Source organism: Ceratosolen solmsi, unplaced genomic scaffold, assembly GCF_000503995.2.
Source record: "Ceratosolen solmsi marchali unplaced genomic scaffold, CerSol_1.0 scaffold7, whole genome shotgun sequence".
Lineage (NCBI taxonomy): Eukaryota > Metazoa > Arthropoda > Insecta > Hymenoptera > Agaonidae > Ceratosolen > Ceratosolen solmsi.
This window is the reverse complement of record NW_011948413.1, coordinates 10,157,435-10,180,555: the sequence shown is the minus strand read 5'-3', so window position 1 is coordinate 10,180,555 and position 23,121 is coordinate 10,157,435. Positions and strand designations below refer to the sequence as shown.

General features: G+C 33.3%; 1 protein-coding gene across 4 annotated transcripts in view; it reads right to left on the bottom strand.

The window, feature by feature from the left end:
• The window catches only part of babo (TGF-beta receptor type-1 babo), a 78,485-nt gene that overhangs the window by 5,210 nt on the left and 50,154 nt on the right, over positions 1–23,121 (bottom strand). For 2 of the 4 annotated variants that reach the window (XM_011506166.1, XM_011506167.1), the window contains 2 exons: positions 20,756–20,895; positions 3,872–4,105 (listed from right to left, as the gene is read on the bottom strand). In XM_011506166.1, coding sequence (XP_011504468.1) covers positions 3,872–4,105; positions 20,756–20,895 — 374 coding nt within the window. Of the gene's footprint in view, positions 1–3,871; positions 4,106–16,591; positions 16,801–20,755; positions 20,896–23,121 lie in introns of all 4 variants that reach the window. The other 2 variants (XM_011506163.1, XM_011506165.1) reach the window with 2 other exon arrangements.

The window sequence follows — 23,121 nt, the reverse complement described above, 5'->3', positions numbered from 1 at the left end:
ATTCTTGAGAGCGACGTTTTTTTATTCGACCACAAACATCCTAGGTATTACTGATAAAAATATCAATTTTTTTTTATTAATACTCGGTGATAAATTATTTTTTTGCACGATTCTCGTGTATAATATCTACTATGTATTAAAGATGTGCGAAAGAAATTTTCCTTCATTCGAGTGTGACAGTGAAGTGGCAATAAAGGGAAATAAATTGGAAAGTATAAGCGTTTTATACGTTTTTAAGAGAAGTCAAAAAAAAAAAAAAAAAAAAAAATAATAAAAATAAAAAAAAAAATATATTCATCTTATTTCCATTGTATGATATTGAAATACAATCACTACTTTTCAACTTTATGTACTTTCACAAAATTTAATTCAATTTCTCAACGTACTCAAAAGCAAATGCGCATGATAGATTTAATAATTTCATTAAAAAAAAAGACAATTCTTTTATTCTCAATACTTTGAAAAGTTAAGCAAAGAGATAAAACGAGAGGAGATTTATTAAAAAAATTTTAATTCCCATTAAATATAGCATATAAAAAAAATCAAGTATAGCGTTGAGTTAGATTACGTAGTATTTGCATATGTGTGCGTGTGAGTTATTACGATGTTTTGGTGTTGCGAATAATGTACGTGCAGGAGTATATTTATATTCGAAGGAAAACAAAACTTTTTCTACCCACGAATCATCGTGAAAGCCTCGTTTCACTACATAACGTTTGCTCATTAATTTAGCAAAGACAAATACATCGTATTTATTTTAATGCAAAGCAACTTCACGACATACATTGAAACTTGCTTTTTAAAAATTTCCATTTACGAATAATGATAATAGAGAGTATTCATGACATAGTTTAAATGATCTATAATAGATATTAACCAAGGCTTAATTTCAATCAGTTTTTCCTTATTTTCAATGTGTTTAAACATAAGCTGCATTATTTATGCAAATAAATATTATAGTAATAGTGTCAATAAGTGAAAACAAATTTATTTTTATTGTTGCAATATATAGTTTGATTCCTCTTAACAATTATAGAGCTTAAAATACCATTTTTACTTGTTGAAAAATTAATTACTCGTACTTTTTTTCTTTATGCTACAGCAATTAATAATACTTCGGCATTTAATAAAGTAACAACTAAAATTAAAACAAAGTAATTGGCTCGAACGTCGATCGTTTATGTAATAATAATAACAATAGTAATAATAATGCGTATGACTAAAATTTACATAAATACACGAAAATACATAAATATATTTGCATAAATATTTACAATTCTTATAATTCTCATATACAGAAACTTACTTATAGAGGAAAATAGAACGTTGTAACGAGTTTATCACTTTAGATCGATAAGATTAATTCATACGTATTAAGAATCAATTATATAAAAAAGTTTGTTAAAATACAAAATTATTTTGAAATTATTCATTGGAAGGGATCACGATTGTTTATTTGGGATAAGTATTCTTTTAATTTAAGACTATAAAAGTATGAAGAAAAAAACTTTTGCAAAATCATTCTCAAATATAGTGATTTAATTTTTAATATCACTGTAAGCTTTATATTTATTGAATATATATTATTTATAAATATCATATTTTAATACATTTGACGACTATTTGCAATTTCAACTAACAGTGCCATGTAGTTGTTACTATTACATAGGCAAATTATTATTTCACTAATATGCGGTAAAATTTTAAATAAAAAGTCTCGTTCAATGCACAACGTTGCACGTTGAATTCATAAACTACGAAAATCAACAATTTATTAAAATATAGTAATAATAGTATTGCTTATGTAATCCTTTGTTTACAATCTAGTACGAGCAACTTATCGAATACTTTTACACTTATGAGCCAATAATGATATAGTGATATTATTTATCCAAAAGTACTAATATATTCGGTGCCTTAAAAAAATTATCACGTATAAAGTAAATGTGCTGTTTTAATGAGAAAAATACATGTCTCCAGTGTTTAGCCGAACATTGTACATAATCAAAAGCACTATCTTTGGAGAGAATTTTAATAAAACAATTTTTCTTTATATATAAAAATATCCATACTATTATATAATAATTGGATTTGAAGTTTATTTACTCGTTTATTTTCAAGAAAGTCAATTGCTGCTTCGTGCCTTGCTATTTCCGATAATTAATCATGTACAATTAATTCCTACGAAATTATTACCTTTTATGAATATTTCTTTATTATTTTTGCTTTTATAAAAAGAGCGATTATCTCTCCATCGTAACGCGATAACAATGAAAATATTCAGCAAAATTTGACGCTGAAATTATTGATAAAATAGCGTACTCCTTATCGAGTCGTAACTTGCATTATAAAATGTGCGCTTACATCAGATTTTATTCAAATAATCATATTATTCATAATTAGGAGAAAATTTTAGGGAAAATTTTAATCACGGCAAACATTGCCTTCGAAATGAGAATACTTTAAGCATTAATTCTATTTACCGACATCTTTTTCATTCTAATTTATAATTAATTCACCTATAGGTAGCTCTCACATCTACACGATGACACGCTGACGATCAAATAGGCACTAAAATTGGTAAGATTCGTCTTATCAACGTTCAATGGGTAAAAATCGTTAGAAAAAAAAATAAAAAAAAAACAAAAAAAAAACAAAAAAAAAAGTAAAATCGATCGTAGTAGGGTATTTCGTATCGACTATTCGCGATTTGTCGTCGCATCCTCGTCGGTGTTGAGCCCCGACGACGAGGCCACCACCCAGTCGAGGACGCGCGACGTGTTCAAGGAGGGAGCGCCTTCAATGACCTCGGGGTTCACGCGGCTGGTCGCACGGAGTGCCGAGAGCACATGGCGCGAGAATCGGTAGCCGACCGCCGGTGCACGCCTCATTTGGTTTTGCTTGCACCACGGCATGTCTTGAGCGACGGGGAAGGCCTGATCCATCACGCGACAATCGAACCAATAACGAGGGCATTACTGTTGCGCCCACGCGATATATTAATAATCGATAATTTCAGTTGACAAGGTCACCAAACTATCCCGGAGTCTGACGAGTCGAGGCGATGGTTATATAGCGCGATTAATTGTAGAAAAGGATCTGTAATTCGAGAAAGTGGCTTCTTTATTATTCATCGAGGGAACCATTACCACGGGCTTTCACATGAGAACACAGCGACAGTTCACCGGCTAAATGTGTGCTTTAGTCAATGATTCGAGCTTTGTATAAATAAAAGTAAAACTTGTAGCCGTGAATTCAATATAAAGATTCGGCATTGAGCGGGTCAAATGTAAGGATAGCCAAACAAATTTCACAAAGTTAATATACTTTTATTGTAATTTTCTAATTTTGTCGGTCCAAGATTCTTGAAAAATCAAAAAAAAAATAAATTAAAAAAATAAAAAAAAAAGAAAGAAACGCTCACTATCGGAATTCACCGAAAAATCTTAAGGTATTCCGGTAACCTTACCGGTCAAGGGAATACAAGCTTTACGAGATGGAACATGATTTTTTAGAAATAAGTGACGTGTGTCGGTATAAGTAATAATAATAATAATAATAATAATAATAATAATAATAATAATAATAATAATCAAAGTATTGTAAACGACTCTCGTCGTTGTGCTGCGGATATTGTCGAACGATCGGGACGTTAATATTAAAGCCACGGAGTGATTACAATTAATCCAAATATATATGTATATATGTATATATATTCCGATTGATTTTTTAATAAAACGAGGTCGAGGGGTATGTGGAGCAACGTGGTGGGCGTAATCAGGAGCTTTCAGCCATACCGTTCCCCAGCTGTCGGCAAACTGAAAGTAATGCAAGTTGTTAGGTGGGTGTTTGCGTTTGCGATGAGACTCACCGGAACCGCTACCACTCGTCGTCATCTCGAGCATGTCGCGGATAGTGACTCCACCGAGGATCGGCCGATCGGGCGCCTCGAGAGAGTCGTCGGAGAAGTGCCGACCCGCGGGCCTTCTCCTGGTCATGTGGATGTTGTAGACGATCATGACGGCCACGCAGATCGCGCATATCGGGAGTGCGATCGTCAATGCCATCTGCCATGTTTCCCACGTCGCTCGTCCACCTGCCGACGCTATTGGCCCGCGTTTTCGGAAATGGTAATATTTTGAATTAGATAGGGTTGGTCTCGGCTGCACTGCGCCTCATGCATCGGGATTTCTATCAAAGCGGAATCGAGTTGACTCGGCCGTGCATTTTGCGTGGATGCAGGGCCGGGTTGTGGGCAGGGGGGGGGGAGGTAGGATAGGTAGGGATAGGTATATTTAATTTCACTGTCCCTGGCGCTCGTTTATCGGACGATAAACTGGATAGAGTCTCGATAGAGAAATTACCTTTAAATGGAATACACGGAGATAGGCTCCGAAGGCGTTTCGAATTAATCGTACTTGCGGCGGAATACAAATTTTATCGCTGCGACGCTTATTATTTGCCCCGTAGTGGGGGATTGCTTATTTACTATTGCTTGTGATAACCGTATTGAGAATAGCACTCATCCGATACTACTGCCGAATTAATGGGGCGAGAGATAACTAATTTTAAAAATAGCCGTATAAAATTACCGTCTTTCGTTCAAATAAAAACACAAAAAAAAAACAAAAAAAAAACATAAAAAGAGCGAAAGATTTTTCATCTGCCATTGCACGACCGATAAAGTGAAAATTTACTTCCTCCAGGCCACTTAAGAAAAGTACGTTTCAGAAATTTCAATGCAAAATGATTCGTTTTGGCCCGAAGGAGGTGAGCATTCAAAATTTCTAGAAAAACGAAGAAAAAAACAACAGAAAACAAAAACAAAGTTACTCCGATCGTTAGATTTTACGATTCCCCGTATTCGAGATTCGGTATCTCCGTGTAAGAAAAAAAGATTTCGTTAACCATCGAGAGCTCCACCATAATCAGCGCAACCATTAAACCGCGTTAAAGATAAAGAAGGAGAAATAGTTGGAGAGGAAGGTAGATATAGAGATTGAGTCTGAGAGGAACGAAGTGAGTGAAAGAGAGTGAGAGTGAGAGAGAGAGAGTGAGAGAGAGAGAGAGAGAGAAAATCATGCAAAAAGCAAACCACAAAAGTCGATTCAGTCCAGTGGATGGCAAAGCGGATGCAAAAAGGATCTGCAGGGGATGCGTATATATATATATATATATATATATATATATATAAATAATACAGAATGAATTTTTTACTCAATTGAAATAGAAAGCCTTATAAGCTACATGTAAATTAGGGTATGTAAACGGATAAATTTGCATACGAAATAGCTGCATTTGTGTAAGTATTACCAGTTGATTATCTACAGGAATATATGAAAACGATCGAAGAGTAATGCCGTAGCATTACGGCTAGATAATTTCTTCGGTAATTTTGTTTGCGACTATCGCGTGCTTTATGAATTATTGCTTTTGGCTTTACCGAAGTACGATTCGTTACGAACTTCTCGTCGAATGATAATCGTCGAAGAGCTATTTTCAAACGGATATTATGTATAAATATTAAATTACAATCAATTACGTCACATCGAATTAGCAAATTCAAAATTTATTTTTTCTCCTAATTTTTGGTATCGAGTATTCTTTCATTATCGAATAAAATTTATCTCTCATTTTTATAAAAATTATTCATTCGTTGTTTCCTTTATATACTCTTCAATGTTATTTATTAGAGCTCCAATTTCTGAAATTTCTCTCATTATGCAAATAACCCCAAAGCAATTAAAACGTTATAAAACAAATTTACATAATTTACAAATTTATATTATACTGCATACTTCCTGGCTTTCCATCGTGCAAATTTCTTACCTTGAAATAGTTCGGCTGAATTTGAAGCATTGCATGCTTTATTGGTAAGTAACATACAAGATGCTGTTAATGTAATTATTACTTATCAATAACACGACACACAACTAAGCAACTAACAATACTGTATATATATATATATATATATATATATATATATATACAGTGATTATAGAATATATATAAATATATAAATTGTTCAAGAGGCTATAATTTTTTCTGTTACTGATTCATATAATTAACGTATAAAGTGACTTTAAAGAAAAAAAAATCATTTTCAACCGTTGATGCATATCTAAGCGATATATTTTTTTCGTAATAAATATTCTAATTTTCTCGTTTATTAAAATTTATATTTAAAAATGATGCATCCCCGCATCGAATGAGGATTCGATCAATTGAGAAAGATATTATTCGAGACAGCATAAATATAGTTTGACATTTCGTCGCTAAAACGGTTTTTGCAATTAATATTAAGTTCCGCGGACTCTGTGTTCAGCAGAGTCGGACGTTTCATTCGTTGAAAATGAATTTCAACGAAGACTTAAAATGCCTGAAAATGCGTAATTCCCACCAATGACCAAAGGTCCCAATGAGTACCAGGCTTGATGGATCAGTAAAATGGAGAATATCTTAGATGCCTTTAATGATATCAGATGACTATGATAATTGAAATGGTCACGTGACGGTGAATTATTATAAATGCAGATGATAAGGATCATCGTGACGGCTGTATGTAAAGTCACCAAACTTAAAAATTGCAGCTCCTGCTTTGCGGTTAGATTACTAATGATTTAATCGGCCCTAGCAAAGCATCCCCGATCCGAGCTTTCCGGGAAACCTTACGGGTAAGTTGTATCGAACGGCGACGAGAGGTTCACAAATTATTTATCCTTTACTTTCAAAGGCTTTTCGGTCTCGCGTTACATCGTATAATTTGATTCGATCATGAATCTCGACAATTTCATCGCTTTATTTTGATCGAATGCCTCACTGCTCGAGGGCTTCTTTTAAAATTTCTTCGTCGAGAGATGTAAAACATATATATATATATGTGTGTGTGTGTGTGTGTGTGCGCGCGCGCGTGTGTGTATAAGCTCTTGATTAACGCGCCAATCATTTAAATCCAGACAAGACTGGCAAAGAGTTTAAATTTTCCTTGAAAAGCCGACAATGTTTAATGGCCCGATATTGCAAAAAATATGCCAAAAATTATGTTCTTCATTTGCTATTCGATTTTACTTTTCGCTATTAATTTTCCATTTTACCTGCAATATCATTCAATAAACAAATTTATGTAAATCTCGTTTATATTTTACATGTTATTAATCGGGAAGAAATAATAAAATACGTTAAAGAAATATGTTTTGGAAAGACCCATTGCAATGCAGACTCGTAAATGTAAAATATAAGTCAATTATTATTTTTGAGCATTGATTCGTAAAATTATTTCATTGATTTTACTGATCCCTTATGTTTCGTGACAATTATTAATATTTAACAAAGGTCTTCAAAAGAGCAATTTACTCTACAAGACTATTTTATCACGAGGAAAAGTACATTATACTGTCAAGTATAATATTATTTTTATTTAAGCATGAGTTTTTTTCCAATTTTAAAAATGTTTATCGCCCACTAAACGACACCACCGTCGTTCACTATTAACAGTCTTTTGAGAGATAACTTCAACAAATGTTTCATTAAATTATTTTTATAATTAATTAGCGTGAATTAAGAATTTACTATTTATTACAAATAATAGCTCGGGTATGATGTATTTTGCCCTATCCTCAAGGTTTTCTTAAAAGTCGATAATAAATTGCAAGCTCGAAGTTCGACTTTTCTAAACTTTTTCTCTTAAGAGTTAGTTTGAGAAGCCGAAGCATCAGCAGCAGCTCGTGAGTAGTAATCGATTGCCAAAGGCAGATTCTACTGGCAATAAATCATTTCTTTTTTACAGTATGAATCTTTCTGCCTGTGCACCATATCCGTACGTTTCTCTTACGATGCACACGCACGCACGAGCACATAAATCAGTATTAGTCAGTATATCTGACTTTACGCGTATTAAGATCGTAATGTAGGAAAGAGCTTATTTATTTTCTTTTTCCTTTCTTTATAAGCATCTTTATTATTCGTAAATATACAAATTCGTACAAACGACCGAGACTCATTTTTCCGGATTATGTCAAGGAATACTAATTTTAAAATTAATATCACCATATTGTGACATAATTATGATAATGTAACTTAACCATTAATTCTTTCTAACGTTCGATTTTCCAAACAGTTGAAATAATAATATTGGCAAACAGTAACTTCGTATCTCCGCATGGAACATCCCCAGGTACCATTCTCCCCTACATATTAATGAACTTTAATAATTTATACATGTATTATTCCAAATTGAGATATATTATTAATATATTATCCTTTTTTCTCTCTTTTTTTTAATGTACATATCAACGCTCGTGTTTAACTTTGCGATACTTTGTACTTATCTCGCGAACTTCTTTTACACCGTTTATTCAATAAAACTGATATAACAATTGTGTGCACATTGAGCTTCTGTTCTTGAATTGTTCATTTCAAATGCGCCATTATTCAATCAATTTAACATATTATAGAAGTATGAGCAACTTTTAATCATATAACATTTGAAGTAATAAAGGACAATATAACGTCCGAATAATGCAAAAAAAAAAAAATATTCAATAAAATTATGAAATGCGTATTGTACGCTTTAGCAAGATTAGTATTTTAACACTAATTTCATCATTTATCTTGATAAAATAATTTCGTTAACAGCTAACTAATGTAAAAGATAAAAGAATCTTTCAATTTTCATAATTTCAAATGAACGTAGTAACATAAATTTCGTCTTCTTTAGAATTTAGCAGATGGATATTACATAAAATATGTCATAAATTACAAGTCTCATTCGTTTAGATAACATTTCGAAAGTAAATGAAGTCACGCGATTGTCCCCTACGCTAAAATCATACGAGATTCTACGCACAGCATTGGGAATGATAACTCGAAATGGTTAATCGAATGTAGCATCGCTCTAACCATCATCGATCACATCCCTGTATATATTTCCCCATTAAATGAGAGGAGAACCTTGGAATTCTTGAACGTCAATGTGTCGTCGTCGCATGTCACGCGCGACCCTCCTCCATCGAGACACCATCATTCGTCATTAAAAAAAAAAAAAAAAAAAAAAAAAAAGAGGAGCCCTGAACGAGGAGAGATTGTCAGCACCGTGAATATGAGAGTGCCTTCTTCGCGAGTATCGCATCTCCAGGCCATTCGCACGCGCTATTTTCACGCTTGTGCGCCACGAAGCCGACGATAACATCGTAGCCAGGCGCACTCGTCGATGCATTTCTCCGTGAAATTGCCAAGTATAATGAGATTCTCCTACCTTTGGATTTCACGCCCTGTCTTTTTATATCAGCCAGCGTGTATAAGAGGAAAATAGATTTATTGCACGGCCGATCGCGTCAACTTACTCTCGCTTAGCTTCATTCGTCGATACGGCCAGTGCGTTTCCACAATTCTACTTGGATAAAGTCGGAAGTGGGAGCGAGATATTCGATTACACCCTCCCTAATTTTGCCCTATCAATAATTTTTACAATTCAAATATTTAACCATAACAATAGCTATTATTTGATTCGTATATATGCAGATTTTTTCGATTTTACCATTATGATCGAACACGGCAGCAGCATCGATTGAGAATTACGGTCAGAAGTCCGGATTTGTATAGAAAATGCGAAACACGACTGTGATTACGGAAAGAAATATACTTTTGCAAAAAGCTAATGCGAATTGAGGATGAGGTAGGATGAACTTAAAGTACCATTCTCATTTTATCATGACTGACGATCTCATCTGACTTCCAAATACTTATGTTTCGTTTTTACAAAAGATATTCTTTAACTTGCCGTTACAAATGGATGAAATTGAAAAAATTTACGACATAACTTTATTAGGAAATAAAGAATTGTAATGGAATGTACCTGAATAATTGGACTTTAATTATTAAGTAACACAATAGTCGAAATGATTACGACGACGAGATTAATGAAAATCACCTGCTATTTATTATTATAATAGACTAATTGTTAAATTATGACTCGTAAATATTTATTAAGCTACATAAGACAGACGCAAAATACAAATGGCCATACCTATAATAAAAATCAGACTATATACATATTTAACCATTTATTTTCTACTTTTGTAGGGAACGAATATGCACTGTGTTGTTTTAAATATAATATTTACAAACTCGTGGAAGAAATACCGTGAGCGGTAAGACCTAAGTCGATGCAAATATTATGAAATATAAAAGTTACTGTTTTTAAAAAATTTGATTATTGATACCTAAAAATTGAATATATATATATATATATAGAATAATGCACTAACATTTATAAATTACCAACTATTGTGTATAATCAAGCATTGATCATAAAATATTATATCGTTGTGATTGATAAATTGAATATGAAGCTGAAATCTTCATTTATCTAACATATAGGAGAATAATATATGAATTATAAGTTTAAAGCAGATATGTATATACGTAAATGATTAGAAAGATTACAGAAAATATAATGGTATGGAAAAGTATAAATATGAATCAAGTAGACAATAGTATGGTAAAGAAATATCGTCTTAAAATTGAAAATACAAATAATAAAGACGAAATTGTATTTAAAATTTTTGTTATGAAACTGTGTAAATATAGGTCAAGAACTAAAGAAAATATATATATGAAAGAAAAATGAAATCTTGGAAATATATTTAAACTTTAAAATATATTCCAGTTGTAATTAATGAAAGCTATTAAAAGTTTTTAATAATGTTCATAATAACATTGTGTATAAAAATTTAATGAACCATTTAAAGGAGTTTTATGGTCAGAAAATACATTTTATAGTTACTAAAGTGACTTCAAAAGGACTGACGAGTCCAAGTAATTCAGGATAACAAAGAACCGATCAGAAATAATACTGACTTCTTCAAGAATATCATTACCGGTGATGACTCATGAATCTAAGGCTATCATTTTTAATGGCCAATCTTCCGAGAAGAAGACAACAGATGAACTACGACTGAAAAAAAGTACGTTTAAGTCAGAACATTATAAAGGCAAAGTTTATTGTTTCTTATACTGTAAAAGGCTTATTTTGCCACCAAGACGTCCTATAAAATCAAACAATTCGAGATTTAGTGAAAAGAGAGGAGTCCTACTTACAACAACTGTACATCCAATGCTTTATCGCGATATATCTACATCCTTATCATCTACTGGAACTTTCCATTATTTCTAAAACTACATAATTAACAAAAAAAAAAAAAAAAACATACGCGAGACTTGTCGGAAAAAAGATTCTAATACTTTACCGACTATTTCAAAACTCTAAAATTGCATTAATCAGATAAATTAATATTGAAAAGTATTTTCGAAAGCTCTTCAACAGGCAATATACGATGATTATTAATCATAATTAAGTTTATACTTTCTCTTATAATTAATTACAACTTCACGTATTAATGATTTCTCATGATTTCTCGAATATTGTAAGGACGAATAGTTTCGCCAGACAGCTTACGTATAATTTATGTATGAATTGATACTAATCTATCAGAAACATTCGTTATAAGTAGGATTTAAAAAATATTCGAATATTTCGTTATAACGGAAAAAAAAAAAAATAAAAAAAAAAAATAAAAAATAAAACATTAAATACGAATATCATAAATGTTTCAATATTAAAATTCTAATATTACAATGATATTAATATAAAAATTTTACTCCTTACAATTGCCTTTTGTTAGCTTACTAATAATAAGAATCCGAAATTTTCTAAATAATATAGTACAGTACAATAATACAGTTTCTAATAGTACAGTTACAAAGCTACACATTTGTAGAAAATGTCGATCAAACGATACACAATATATAGAATATATACAATATAAATTCGATTTTTTATATAAAAATCAGCTTATGCTGTATTATAATGTCTAAATGTATTATATTATTAACTATTCCTGAGTAATTATCGCGTATTAACGTAATAATCTTCGTTATTCACCTGCTACTGACTGATATCCTCTGACTTATTGTTATTTCGAAAACTTTGTTCAAAACTTCTTCACTTAAATCGACTTATGTTTGAGCTGTGCAGACTATGATAGTCACGCTGCCTTGAAACGTATGTTTGCGCGTGTGCGTGTATATATAAATCACAAGTATAGCATTTTCAACGTATATAGCTGCGCCACACAAATTTACTGACTTCGTAACGAACTTCATTGTAGCTAATCAGAGAAGTATGAACGAGTTCAAGGAGTTAAATGAACTAAAATTGAAAAGCTCTAACGCACCATAGAAATATATGATAAAATTGCTACAATCGAATAACATTCCTCGGCAACACTTCGGAATGTCGTCTATCAATTCGATACGAGTCAATGCTCGTGGCTATTATTTGCATGTTAAAGCAACAATTTGTCGTTTAACTACCTATACAGCATTAATTTTCTCATCGTTAGAACAATTATGTCCGTTGGACTTGGCTACGACTTGATTCACCGCGTATTTAAAATTAATTATTCGTCGATTCATGCAAATTAGTAAGTGCTATTCTGTTTTACTTTCCTCACCTTATCAACTTTCCTCGACTGAGGCACACTCAAAAAGCTTTATCTCACACTACCTGTTGCTTTCTTCATTTTCGCACTTTAGAAAATTATAACGAACTACTATAGTTCTAACAATATGACTTGATAAAATTTACTCGATTTTTCCGGAATGCTTCATAATAATTATTATACTTTATACAATGAAATAAAAGGAAAAACTATTGTTCCTTACAAATGCTTGAAAATTAGAAATATTTTATGTCTACTAAACAAATGGTTCTTAATAATTTAACAATGAATTTGTTTAATTAATTAATTAATTAATTGTAAGAAACGAATAAAAGCAAAGAAATGCTCATTAAGCAAATTTAATGATGGTCGGAAAAGAAAATTGTGAACATTTTGTAAAAAGTTGAAAATTTAGACAACCTAATATTTAATTAGTACTCCACTTAATTCAATTATACGGTAATTAAGAATACATTGGAGTCGGTACGTCAGGCATTTTTAGATAAAAAAAAATAAACTTAACGCTTACAGTAATTTAGTTCTCGGTAATTTCGTATTATCAATGTTGTAACTATGAACTTATTCACGTAGTACCTAAAAAAATTAAAGGAATTATAGTTAGGGCAATCTACTAATTCAACACACGCACGTTTCTTACGCATATCATCTTGTCGCCACATTAATGCTGCGTAATTGAAATATTCGCATATAAAGTTCTCACGTTTTATGATGAATTTAAATGGGGAATAAGAGATTCCGATACGTTTAAAGGACAACGTTCGCTCACATTTTACAGTATATTTTGCCTGTCCGCTACAAACATTATTTACCTAAATACATCAACACTAAATTTAAATGCGATGTTGACGTGAAAATGTATTGAGATAATTTTTAGATAAATATTATTGGAACAAGATCAAGATTCAAGATATTCTTACAGTCATTTTTAATTGAAGAAACATTTCGATTGTAAATCTACCTACAGAATAAATTTTACAATTTCTTTTAATAAGTATTTCCATGTAATATAACAAATGAGACTAAAAAGTCCAATGTAATTTAAGCGCTTTTGTTGAAATAATTTAAGTTTCTCTATATCCGTGGTCGATATCGTGATGTATCCTGCATGTGTTAGGTGTAACTCTCTTAAATTCCGACCTACATTTACGACAATTTCCTGTGTACATCGAAGGTCAGCTGCGTCCATACTCCCCGCTTCGATGGAAATCGAGAAAATCTTCCAAAATTATTTATAAGACATTTATACGCATAAACTTACTCTGACTCATTGGCTTTTCAACTGCATTATTCAACGCTCGTTCAATAAAAATATGATTTTCACACCCGTGACATTTAGCACTCACTAGCGTAGACTTCCACGTTTTGAAAATATCCCAAATACAAAGTGAACGCTCAATAGTATTAAAAGAATAATGCCGGCATCGATGATAAACATCACGTTCGCTTTTTCTACGAAGAAATTCGCCGGCTTGAATTAAAGGATCATTCGGTGGTTTCCGTTCGCAACGAATGCGTCACTGACCACACGCACGTACAGGTCATCTACATTATACGCCAGCATGTATTAGCTGTTGGTGTACAGTTTCGCGCAAAAATGTCCAACGGGTGTTGAAAGATTTTTTATGGCTTCCAGAATAAATAGCTTTGTTTTCCAAGAAAATAAATAGAGAGAATTTGCTGCATAGCTTTTGATAATTAATATCAGATATAACAATTATTTTGTTGACTCTGCTCGTACGTAGGGATTGAATTTTTGGTATATAATAGCGGTAGTTGTTTATCAATTGCATTGATCGAGTCCAATTATAAAGGTATTCTCTTGAAATTTGATATTAAAGGGCTAAAGAACTCGTCAATTAATAATTATACCGATAAGATAATTAAAAAAAAAAAAAAAAAAAAAAAAATGCCTACATGCCAGATTTTGTCAATTTCCAAATTGTTTCAAGTAAGGCTATTTATTAAAAAGAGAATTGAATTTATTGAAATAGTTGAGACACATAAATATTTTAGATTGAAAGTCACTGTAAATATTGATCATAATAAAAGTGCGCCTCTTCGGTTTTCATATTTAGTTCTAAGCATTAGCGAAATATATCATTCGAGCGCCAATAATTCTCTTTTTCGATCGACTATTCAGCCACCCATGATATTAATTTTTTTCTTGGTACTATTCGGCCATTCTTTAGAATGTGTGTGCGTGTAAGCGCGCAGAAGAACTAAGAGATCATAAACAAGCGAAATATTACGTCTTATGTAACACACCGATGCCTGCCTTTATGGAGACTAAAGTCAAAGAAGGGAAGGTAAGAAGAGAAAGCGCTATAAAAAGTATGTACCGCATTGATAACAAATATTACGGATACGAATTTCTTATGAGAAAATATCTGTATTTTTTGCGCGTATAAGCAGGGGGCAGGGCGAAGGGGGAGGGAATTTAGCGAATACATTGTAATTTGTTGGAAATAGCCAGTGAATTTCGAATCGTCAGAAAATGCATAAGTAAATTACGTACTATTAAATCGCCTATACATTTCTCGCTTATTTTTCAATAACAATACGAATATTATATTGAGTAAATTGACAAGTGTTATATAAATTATATGATTTGCAGCATTGTTAAATTATACTTTATATTTATTGATAAATATGTATTTGTTGAAGTTAATCTCTCAAAAGCCTACTGTCAGCCTAATATTAGGTACGATGAAAGTTGTGCCTTTAATACATCGACGTGAAATATTAGACGTTTGACTGACGCTTCAAATTATTTTTTTATACTTAAATTTTGTCCCTTTCACTTTATCAATATAAAGTTTGGCTCAATTTAAAGTAGCAAATTGGGCAGGAGATTGAAAATCATAAAATACCGCATTATTCGTGAATAGATAGTGAATGCGTGCGCCGTTATATAGTTTTATTGGTTTTTGCTCAATAAAATCCTGGATTACTCATATCTTTTTATTGCGAAGTAGTTTTAACGACGATCCAGTGAGTCTTTTCCTTTATATATAGGCGTTATAATATTCGTTGTTCATTTTTGTGGCCTCTCGCCGGCACGACGATTGTATGAGCGAAAAAGAAACAAAAAAAAAAACAAGTTTATGTGAATGAAGACAAAGAACACCGTGACATTCTGTATAAAACACGTACGTTGCGTAAGATCTAACAATGAGCGACCCCAAAACGATCCACAAAAGCATCTTCACGTGAAAATTGAACCCCTATTGTCTTCCGCGTCCTTATTAACGTACAAACACAACGCTGGAATTCGCCGCCACGAAGGTCATTCTTGCGCCATCGAACATTTCTTGCTTAATATAGATTGCGAAGATCGAATTCTACGCCAAGTGCACATTACTTTAAACGCCAGTACGAATGATATTGTCGAAAATTTCTACGATATATATATATATATATATATATAATCGAACGCTACGTTAATATAATTCAGACGCCATTCCGTCACATACTCGCCGCGAGCTCTTACAAACAAATAACATCACGGCCAACTGAATGAGACGAAAATCAGAGAAATCGATGCTGCGTGTAGAGCGAGAACGACGTGGGCGAGAAAAAATAATTTGTAAGCATTATTAAAAGCATGTAATGCCCGTTGCGATATCCTTTAAAACGATTCGTCGCTCTTCGTTATATGTAAAAGCATTGGTACGCGCTCAAACGATCTTCCCACTATGTATCAAAAACATTGCAAAAACATTGCAAAAACATTGCAAAAACATTGCAAAAACATTGAAAAAACATTGAAAAAATATTGAAAAAATAGCACGATCGCTTATCGTACGACTCCGCGATATCATAAAGCTCGCGACGATCAATATTCCACATGACTTTCCGCAATCGCGTTAGCAATAACGAGGGCCAAAAGGCCAGTTCCACCGTCAATACTCGAGGTAGGGAGGGGCATCTATAAGCGTAAAATCGGACCTTCGTAGCGGCGAAACCCCCTGAGGATGGGTAAACACAATGCACGAAACCGTCCCAATCCCGTCGTACATCTCACAGGCCTTCCTCATCGACGGCCCAGTGTGGGAGGAAAGCTCGCGTACCTCCTTCGAGGCGATGCGTGGTGCGATAGGAGGTCTGAGCGGCCGATATTGTCGGGGGCAGGTGCGCCTTGATATCGCGATTGCAGTAATCCGCGTGATCGCAGCACGTCACGACGAATTTTGTGCCGCCTGTGCCGCGCAGGGCTTCGCTGCTGCTGCACCACACCGAGTACATGGGATCCGGAAAGAAGTGCTCCTTATTGTAACACCTGGGAACAGTTCGTTTTAAGTGTGTGGCGGGATTGGGAGGGGGGGAGGGGATGGAGGGAAGGGGGTTGATTGGGTAGAGGGGATGGTGGAGCGGCAGGCAGGATCGAGGAGAAGCTGATCGAAGGATGGATAATGGTGGAGCGAGAGCCGCGATGTTGGGGTGTTGTTCCGAGTATCGGCTGATTCGGATTGGCTGGGGATAGCAATATTACAGAAATACCGGGTGATAAAGGATTGTTGATAAACCGAGACTACTTACCCTTGCTTTTGATTAGACAGGTCATAGGCAACGAGTTTCCGTGCACGTTGCTTTTAATTTATATATATACATTGCCGATAAACGCGTGTTATGCGCCCGGCAGCGACATACTTGTTGTAATATTTTGATGACATAATTGGGGCGGGGCGGGGTCGGGGCAGCTATTCTTAACTGTTAAGAATAAGGGTAATTATATTTGGACTCATTATATATATACATATATATATATATATATATATATATATATATATATATATATATATGTATATATTTCATCGACAAATTACGGAGAAAATGTGCCAATAAAGGAAAACAATACTCAAATTTTTTGTAAATTCTGTAAATTCTTGAATGTCGTCAATGTTATGTCGATAAGTTATAGATAATTTATAAAATAGATAGTTCGTTAGACTATCAAAATTAATTTCATACTGTATTTTTCATATTTATGCTTTTACCAATATAATAACATAAGGTATAAATGTAAAATTAATGTAAAAATTCATTCAGGCCAATGGTAAAAGCATGACTGTAACACATCTGTTATATAATTACGAAATAACTTTCGGCAAATCATAAGCATATTAATGAACTCGCATTGGACATCTATGAGATATAATTAAAAATTAAATAGTTGCATTTACAAAAGTGTTACAGAAATGCCATTGTATATATATATATATATTATACATTGATAAAAGATATTTAAAAATTGATTTTTTTATTTGACAGAAGCTTAACTTTAAAGTTATTCGTTATATAAAATTCATATTAAAATTCTGAATTTAAAAGTACAACTGATTAATTAATAGCAATGAAATTAATATTTAAATTTAGTCCATATTATTCACATACATACGTGTGCTTACCGCCGTTTCAAAACTAATTATTAATTATTTATGTCGTGTCGAAATCCATATCACATCAATTTTTTTAATTAAAATTGATTAATACCCAAGTAAATAATTCTATAAAATTGGCATTAAGCAAGTAATTCAAGGTCATAAAAATTATGATAAAAATATGGGAAAGATATTTCTATACATACAAACATACTTTCACATACTTTTGCATATATATGCAATCATGTATATATAAAGATATATACACGTATATACATATATTTAAAATTTATTAAAGAAATATCGATAGCTAGAATATCCTCGAATTGTTTATTAAAAAAAAAAAAAAAAAAAAAAAAAAAAAAAAAAAAAAAAAAAATTACTACTGATAATAAGTTGGCAAACGTATTAGATAAGAAAAAATTGATTAAAAAGACTAAAATTCTATCTGTAAATGATAAATATAGCGAGACAGGGATAAGAGAGATAGAAATAGCGCAGGATAAGCGAATAATATATTATATATAGATGTAATGGGCTACTGATTGTATATGTTGGAAGAAAAATGATTCAAATTAAATTGAGAGCTGACGTCGACTCTGATCTTCTCATCAACTCTTTTCTTCTCTTACAAAAGAAAAGGTCAAATAGAGATGAGACAGAGAGCTAGTGAGCGGAAGTGGGAGAAGGGGGAGGACGGAGTGAGATAAACTGAGCGAGAAAAAAAGAGTGAGAGAGAGAGAGAGAGAGAGCGAGAGAGAGAGAGAAAATAATTTATATCGCACGAGGAGTCGAGCCTCCTCATATCTATATACATAACAACCAAGCGAGAGTTTTGAAAATCGAGCGTTATTTTAATATTCTAAATATACTTGAATATTAGGATTACAATACTATTATGTACAAAGATAAACGCATGCGTAGGGGGAAAGCTATTAGTAACAATTTTTTTGCTTATGCAACTCGAATTTTTGCTTTTTCTCGTATTTGATTTTAATTGACACCGTGTTATTAGTATATAAATTTTATAAATATTGGAAAGAAAAAACAATACACAAAATTTGTTACAAAATAAAAATATGCTATAAATACAACTCAATTTTACTTTTTATATCATAAATCGAAAGATTAATTTACATTTGATGATAAACAATGTTAATCCATATTTTTCTCAAGTTTAGATAATAGCATTATATTTTTATTATTAAGTATAAACTGTGTTTGAAAAAGTTTGTAAACAACACATGTATAATATTTATAACGAATTCATTAACAATCTGTTTAATAAATTACATTCTCAAATTTACAGCTCACGGCTTGCCCGAATGATAATGCGAAAAATAATAATCAAAATTAAACATTAAATACGAAGATTGCGCATAAAGCAATGAAATAATAAATTACCGATCACAGCTGATATTTATATATATATATATATATATATATATATATATGCACACACATACAGGCGTGGAGTGCCACGTGAATTAAATAAAGGAAAGAAACCATATTTACATAAGGGAATGACCTACTGATGCGTGTCAATTCGCTTGCGAGTGCATTGTGCTGTCGTTCCAATCTACTTATGTTTAGGCTGAGCGATAGGAAGTAAAATAACGGGAAATAAGAAGAAAAGATCGAGATTTAAACATTAAATGTATATAGTACAATAGGTGAACATATACGAGCGTATAAAGACTGCGACATGCTGATATCGAGGCTTAAGAATCTACATAACTTTACTTCTCCCGGTAAGCAAAGATTTTCATATATAAATAGAAAAAGAGAGCATTTGTTTTAATTCCTCGGATGATGGCATAATGTCGTTTAAGAGCAATGTATACAGAATTGCGTTTTCCTAAACACTTTAATGCAATTGAATTAATAGATCGATTAAGATGGATCTCGGGGTATTACGCCGACATTCTAATCGGGCCTTTAATAATCGATGATCCACCATTAACCATCGAGGCACTCACACTATACTTCTATCCAGCGTTCCTGGATCCCACATCGATAACTGAGCTCGAATATTTTATAAGATCTCACGGCCAGGAGGAAGAGCGTAGAGAGAAGGAGAGAGAGAGTGAGGCGCTCATAGCCATGCTTTACTTGGGCAAAAGCACTCGTCGAAAGCTCGTCGTCAAGTTATGGTAAGAACGTCGAGATGTTGATACACGAGCACGTTCGCAAAATTTCCATAATTTATCGGGATAAATTAGGGTTGTTGGCGTATTTATTCTGCGAGAGGTTGGGAGGCCACGCAAAAAGCCGATAAACCGTAGAGAACAATTACGAGTAGGTGTGAACACGTGATGACTGAAGGGAGAGTGTTACGTGATGAGGGGTGGGGAGCCGTGAGGGTCGTATGCAGCGTTGTATGGAGTGGAACGGCACGAGACGGCTTTCCGACGTTTCAGACTCCTTTGTATTGTAAATATAAACATTCTATATATATATATATATATATATATATATATATACATATATTGAGAGAATTGTAATGTAGAAAATTGAATGTAGATTTGCCGTGAAGAAGCCGAGGTGAAGAGGAAGATGAAAAATAGGAGAAAAAAGACGTGCGCGTGAGATCGAGGAGTAAGTAATAATTATCGATTAGCTTCAAGAATAAAGAGGAGCGTCACGACTATCTTTGTTAATAGAAACGATACGACGTACACTTGGACATTGGAACGAAGATGAAATGAATGACAGAGGAGAAGTTGAGTAAAAACTACAAGGCGGTTAATGAAGAAGAGTAAGCGAGAGGAGCCCGGTGCCATCTCCGAGGAATTATAATGGTCTCTGATTAAGTAAGTGCTAACTCGAAGTAGCAGCAGCAGCACACTGTACCTTCTTTGTTCCGAGGGTGAAGCTGGGGTTTCACGCCGCGATTACAATAATCCTCTTTGCAGCACTCGATGACGAAGGTCGTGTTTATCGAGTTGCTCGTCATGCAGAAGATCATCGGCTCGGGCTTTTTCCCCACGCACCTTTAAAGCCGATTTCAAAGCAGCACAATTTCAGATGAAAACATGTCATTAGCCTATTGCGGGATCTCTAAGTCTACTTCAACTCAATTTTTGACGGCAGTCATGGTTGTCCAGCGAAAGAACTCCGATGGAACACGGCCACGTTACGCGTGTATACATGTATCGTGCGCGGAATATGATCGAAGTGCTTTAATGTAAACTAACCGAATCCAATTGCGCTATTTAATTTTTTTTCGGATTATAAAGTACCGAGAGATTAGTGAAAATCTGATGGAAGAAGGTCATTTCCCGTTTGATCGATGCCCAAGCACTTTTAACTTAACTTCAAGATAATTGGTCGCATTTATTGGGCAATAAAATAATTGTCACGTAAACGGCCATCGCTTTCGTACTCGCGCGCTTTATCAATATTATTACGTATTCAAAAAAAAAAAAAAAAAAAAAAAAAAAAAAAAAAATCAATGACACATCTAGAGTTCCATTAGAGTTGTTTTGCAGGATTTTACGGGTTAATAATATTATTAAGAAAATAAAACATTTTGAAAAACTTCCTAACTTACGTATTCTAATAATGTTATTTAAACTCAGTAAAAATGAAAAAAAAAAAAAGAATTTACAAACTAAAAAAAAAAAATCAACGCAAAAGTAGAGAAATAAAAAAGAGAAGAATAGTAAACAAGGTCTTGGAACACCGTGCAACGCTATAAATTTTAATTGGAACACGCAAAATCAAGTACCTTGCGAGGTACACGTGGGCCAAAAATCTATTTGGTCGTCTGACCATTTTTAACAAGCATAGTCAAAAAGTTTATAAACAATTGAGGAGATATGAAAGACCAACTACGATGTATGTTACTGGCTTTGCGTATAACACCTTTCACATGGTATTTTGAATTTTAATCATGATAGTACGCGCAGATCAAGATAAGTTTTATCAATATCCTCTGAGATTATATCCTATCGTGATCCAAACTCTTTCTTCATAATTAGAAATTTCAACTAATCATTTCGAGAAATGATAATAATAATCAGAGTGCTCACATTGGCCTCCATATCTATTCAGTTGAATTTTATTAGTTCCATACATCGATCGGTAAGCGACATACAAATTTCCATACCTCCGAAAAATAGAAACGGTGGGTGACGGGGTGGTTGGTGGTTGGTGGTTGGTGGTTGGTGGTTGGTGGTTGGTGGTTGGTGGTTGGTGGTTGGTGGTTGGTGGTTGGTGGTTGGTGGTTGGTGGTTGGTGGTTGGTGGTTGGTGGTTTGCGGGTGTTGGGGGTGGGGGGGTGGTGGGGGGGGGGGTGGCGGAGTAACGGGAGATAAATGTTTCGGGGCAAAATATTTCGCTGAAGTGTGTACGCACAAGATCGTCACCGACTCGCTTTAAATTTCTAAATGTGCGCTCGTTCAAGGTGATCCACAACGTGAATCCGATGATCGGCAATGAAAACGAACGCCAGAATCACACGGGCGTTCGACGTCCATGTGAATTCGCGTTATATTTCATTGCCACACATTTATTTCATGGCCGACTGCTCGCTTATCCGTACGTGTTCGCCACTTTTTTTTTCTGTCGCGTTCTGTTCCGCAAGATTCACGTTTGACCTTTCAGTTCGCTTTTTTTACTCTATGAAATGATATCGTTTTTAAATCGACATATTTAAATGTCGATCGTGGCATGCGCATGATTTCATCTTTTTTCAATGCTCGTTCCAAAATTTTATTTATTTTATTTATATTTAGAACCGTGCTGTGCACTAGAATCAATTCGTTCATTGATAATCTCTACGAAAGTACAACGTACTTTCTTTCTTTTTTTTCTCTCTCTTTTATCTAAAGTCGTAAATCTACGTTTTATGCTTCATTTGGATAAGTAATAAAAATCAATTCTTTAGAAATTTTTGAAATGATAAAACTTATCGTTTCATTCCACGATTTTATGTATGAATTAAGTTCAGCTCGCGAAAACGAAAATTGCAAAAATATAAAAACACTTTTGCCAGGCTAATTATCGAAATTCCCATTCGACACATTATTAAACGATAAAATAAAAAAAAAATTTTTTAAAAATACTAGAATAAATAACGCGCGCCTAAAAAAGAAAATTTGCATCTTTTTAATTTGATTTCGCAAAAGCCTCGTACAAAAGATGATCATTTAAAATTTAAAAATATGCGTTCGTAGGCGTACGTTTGTACCTTCTTTCTTGGCGTGTATTTATAGC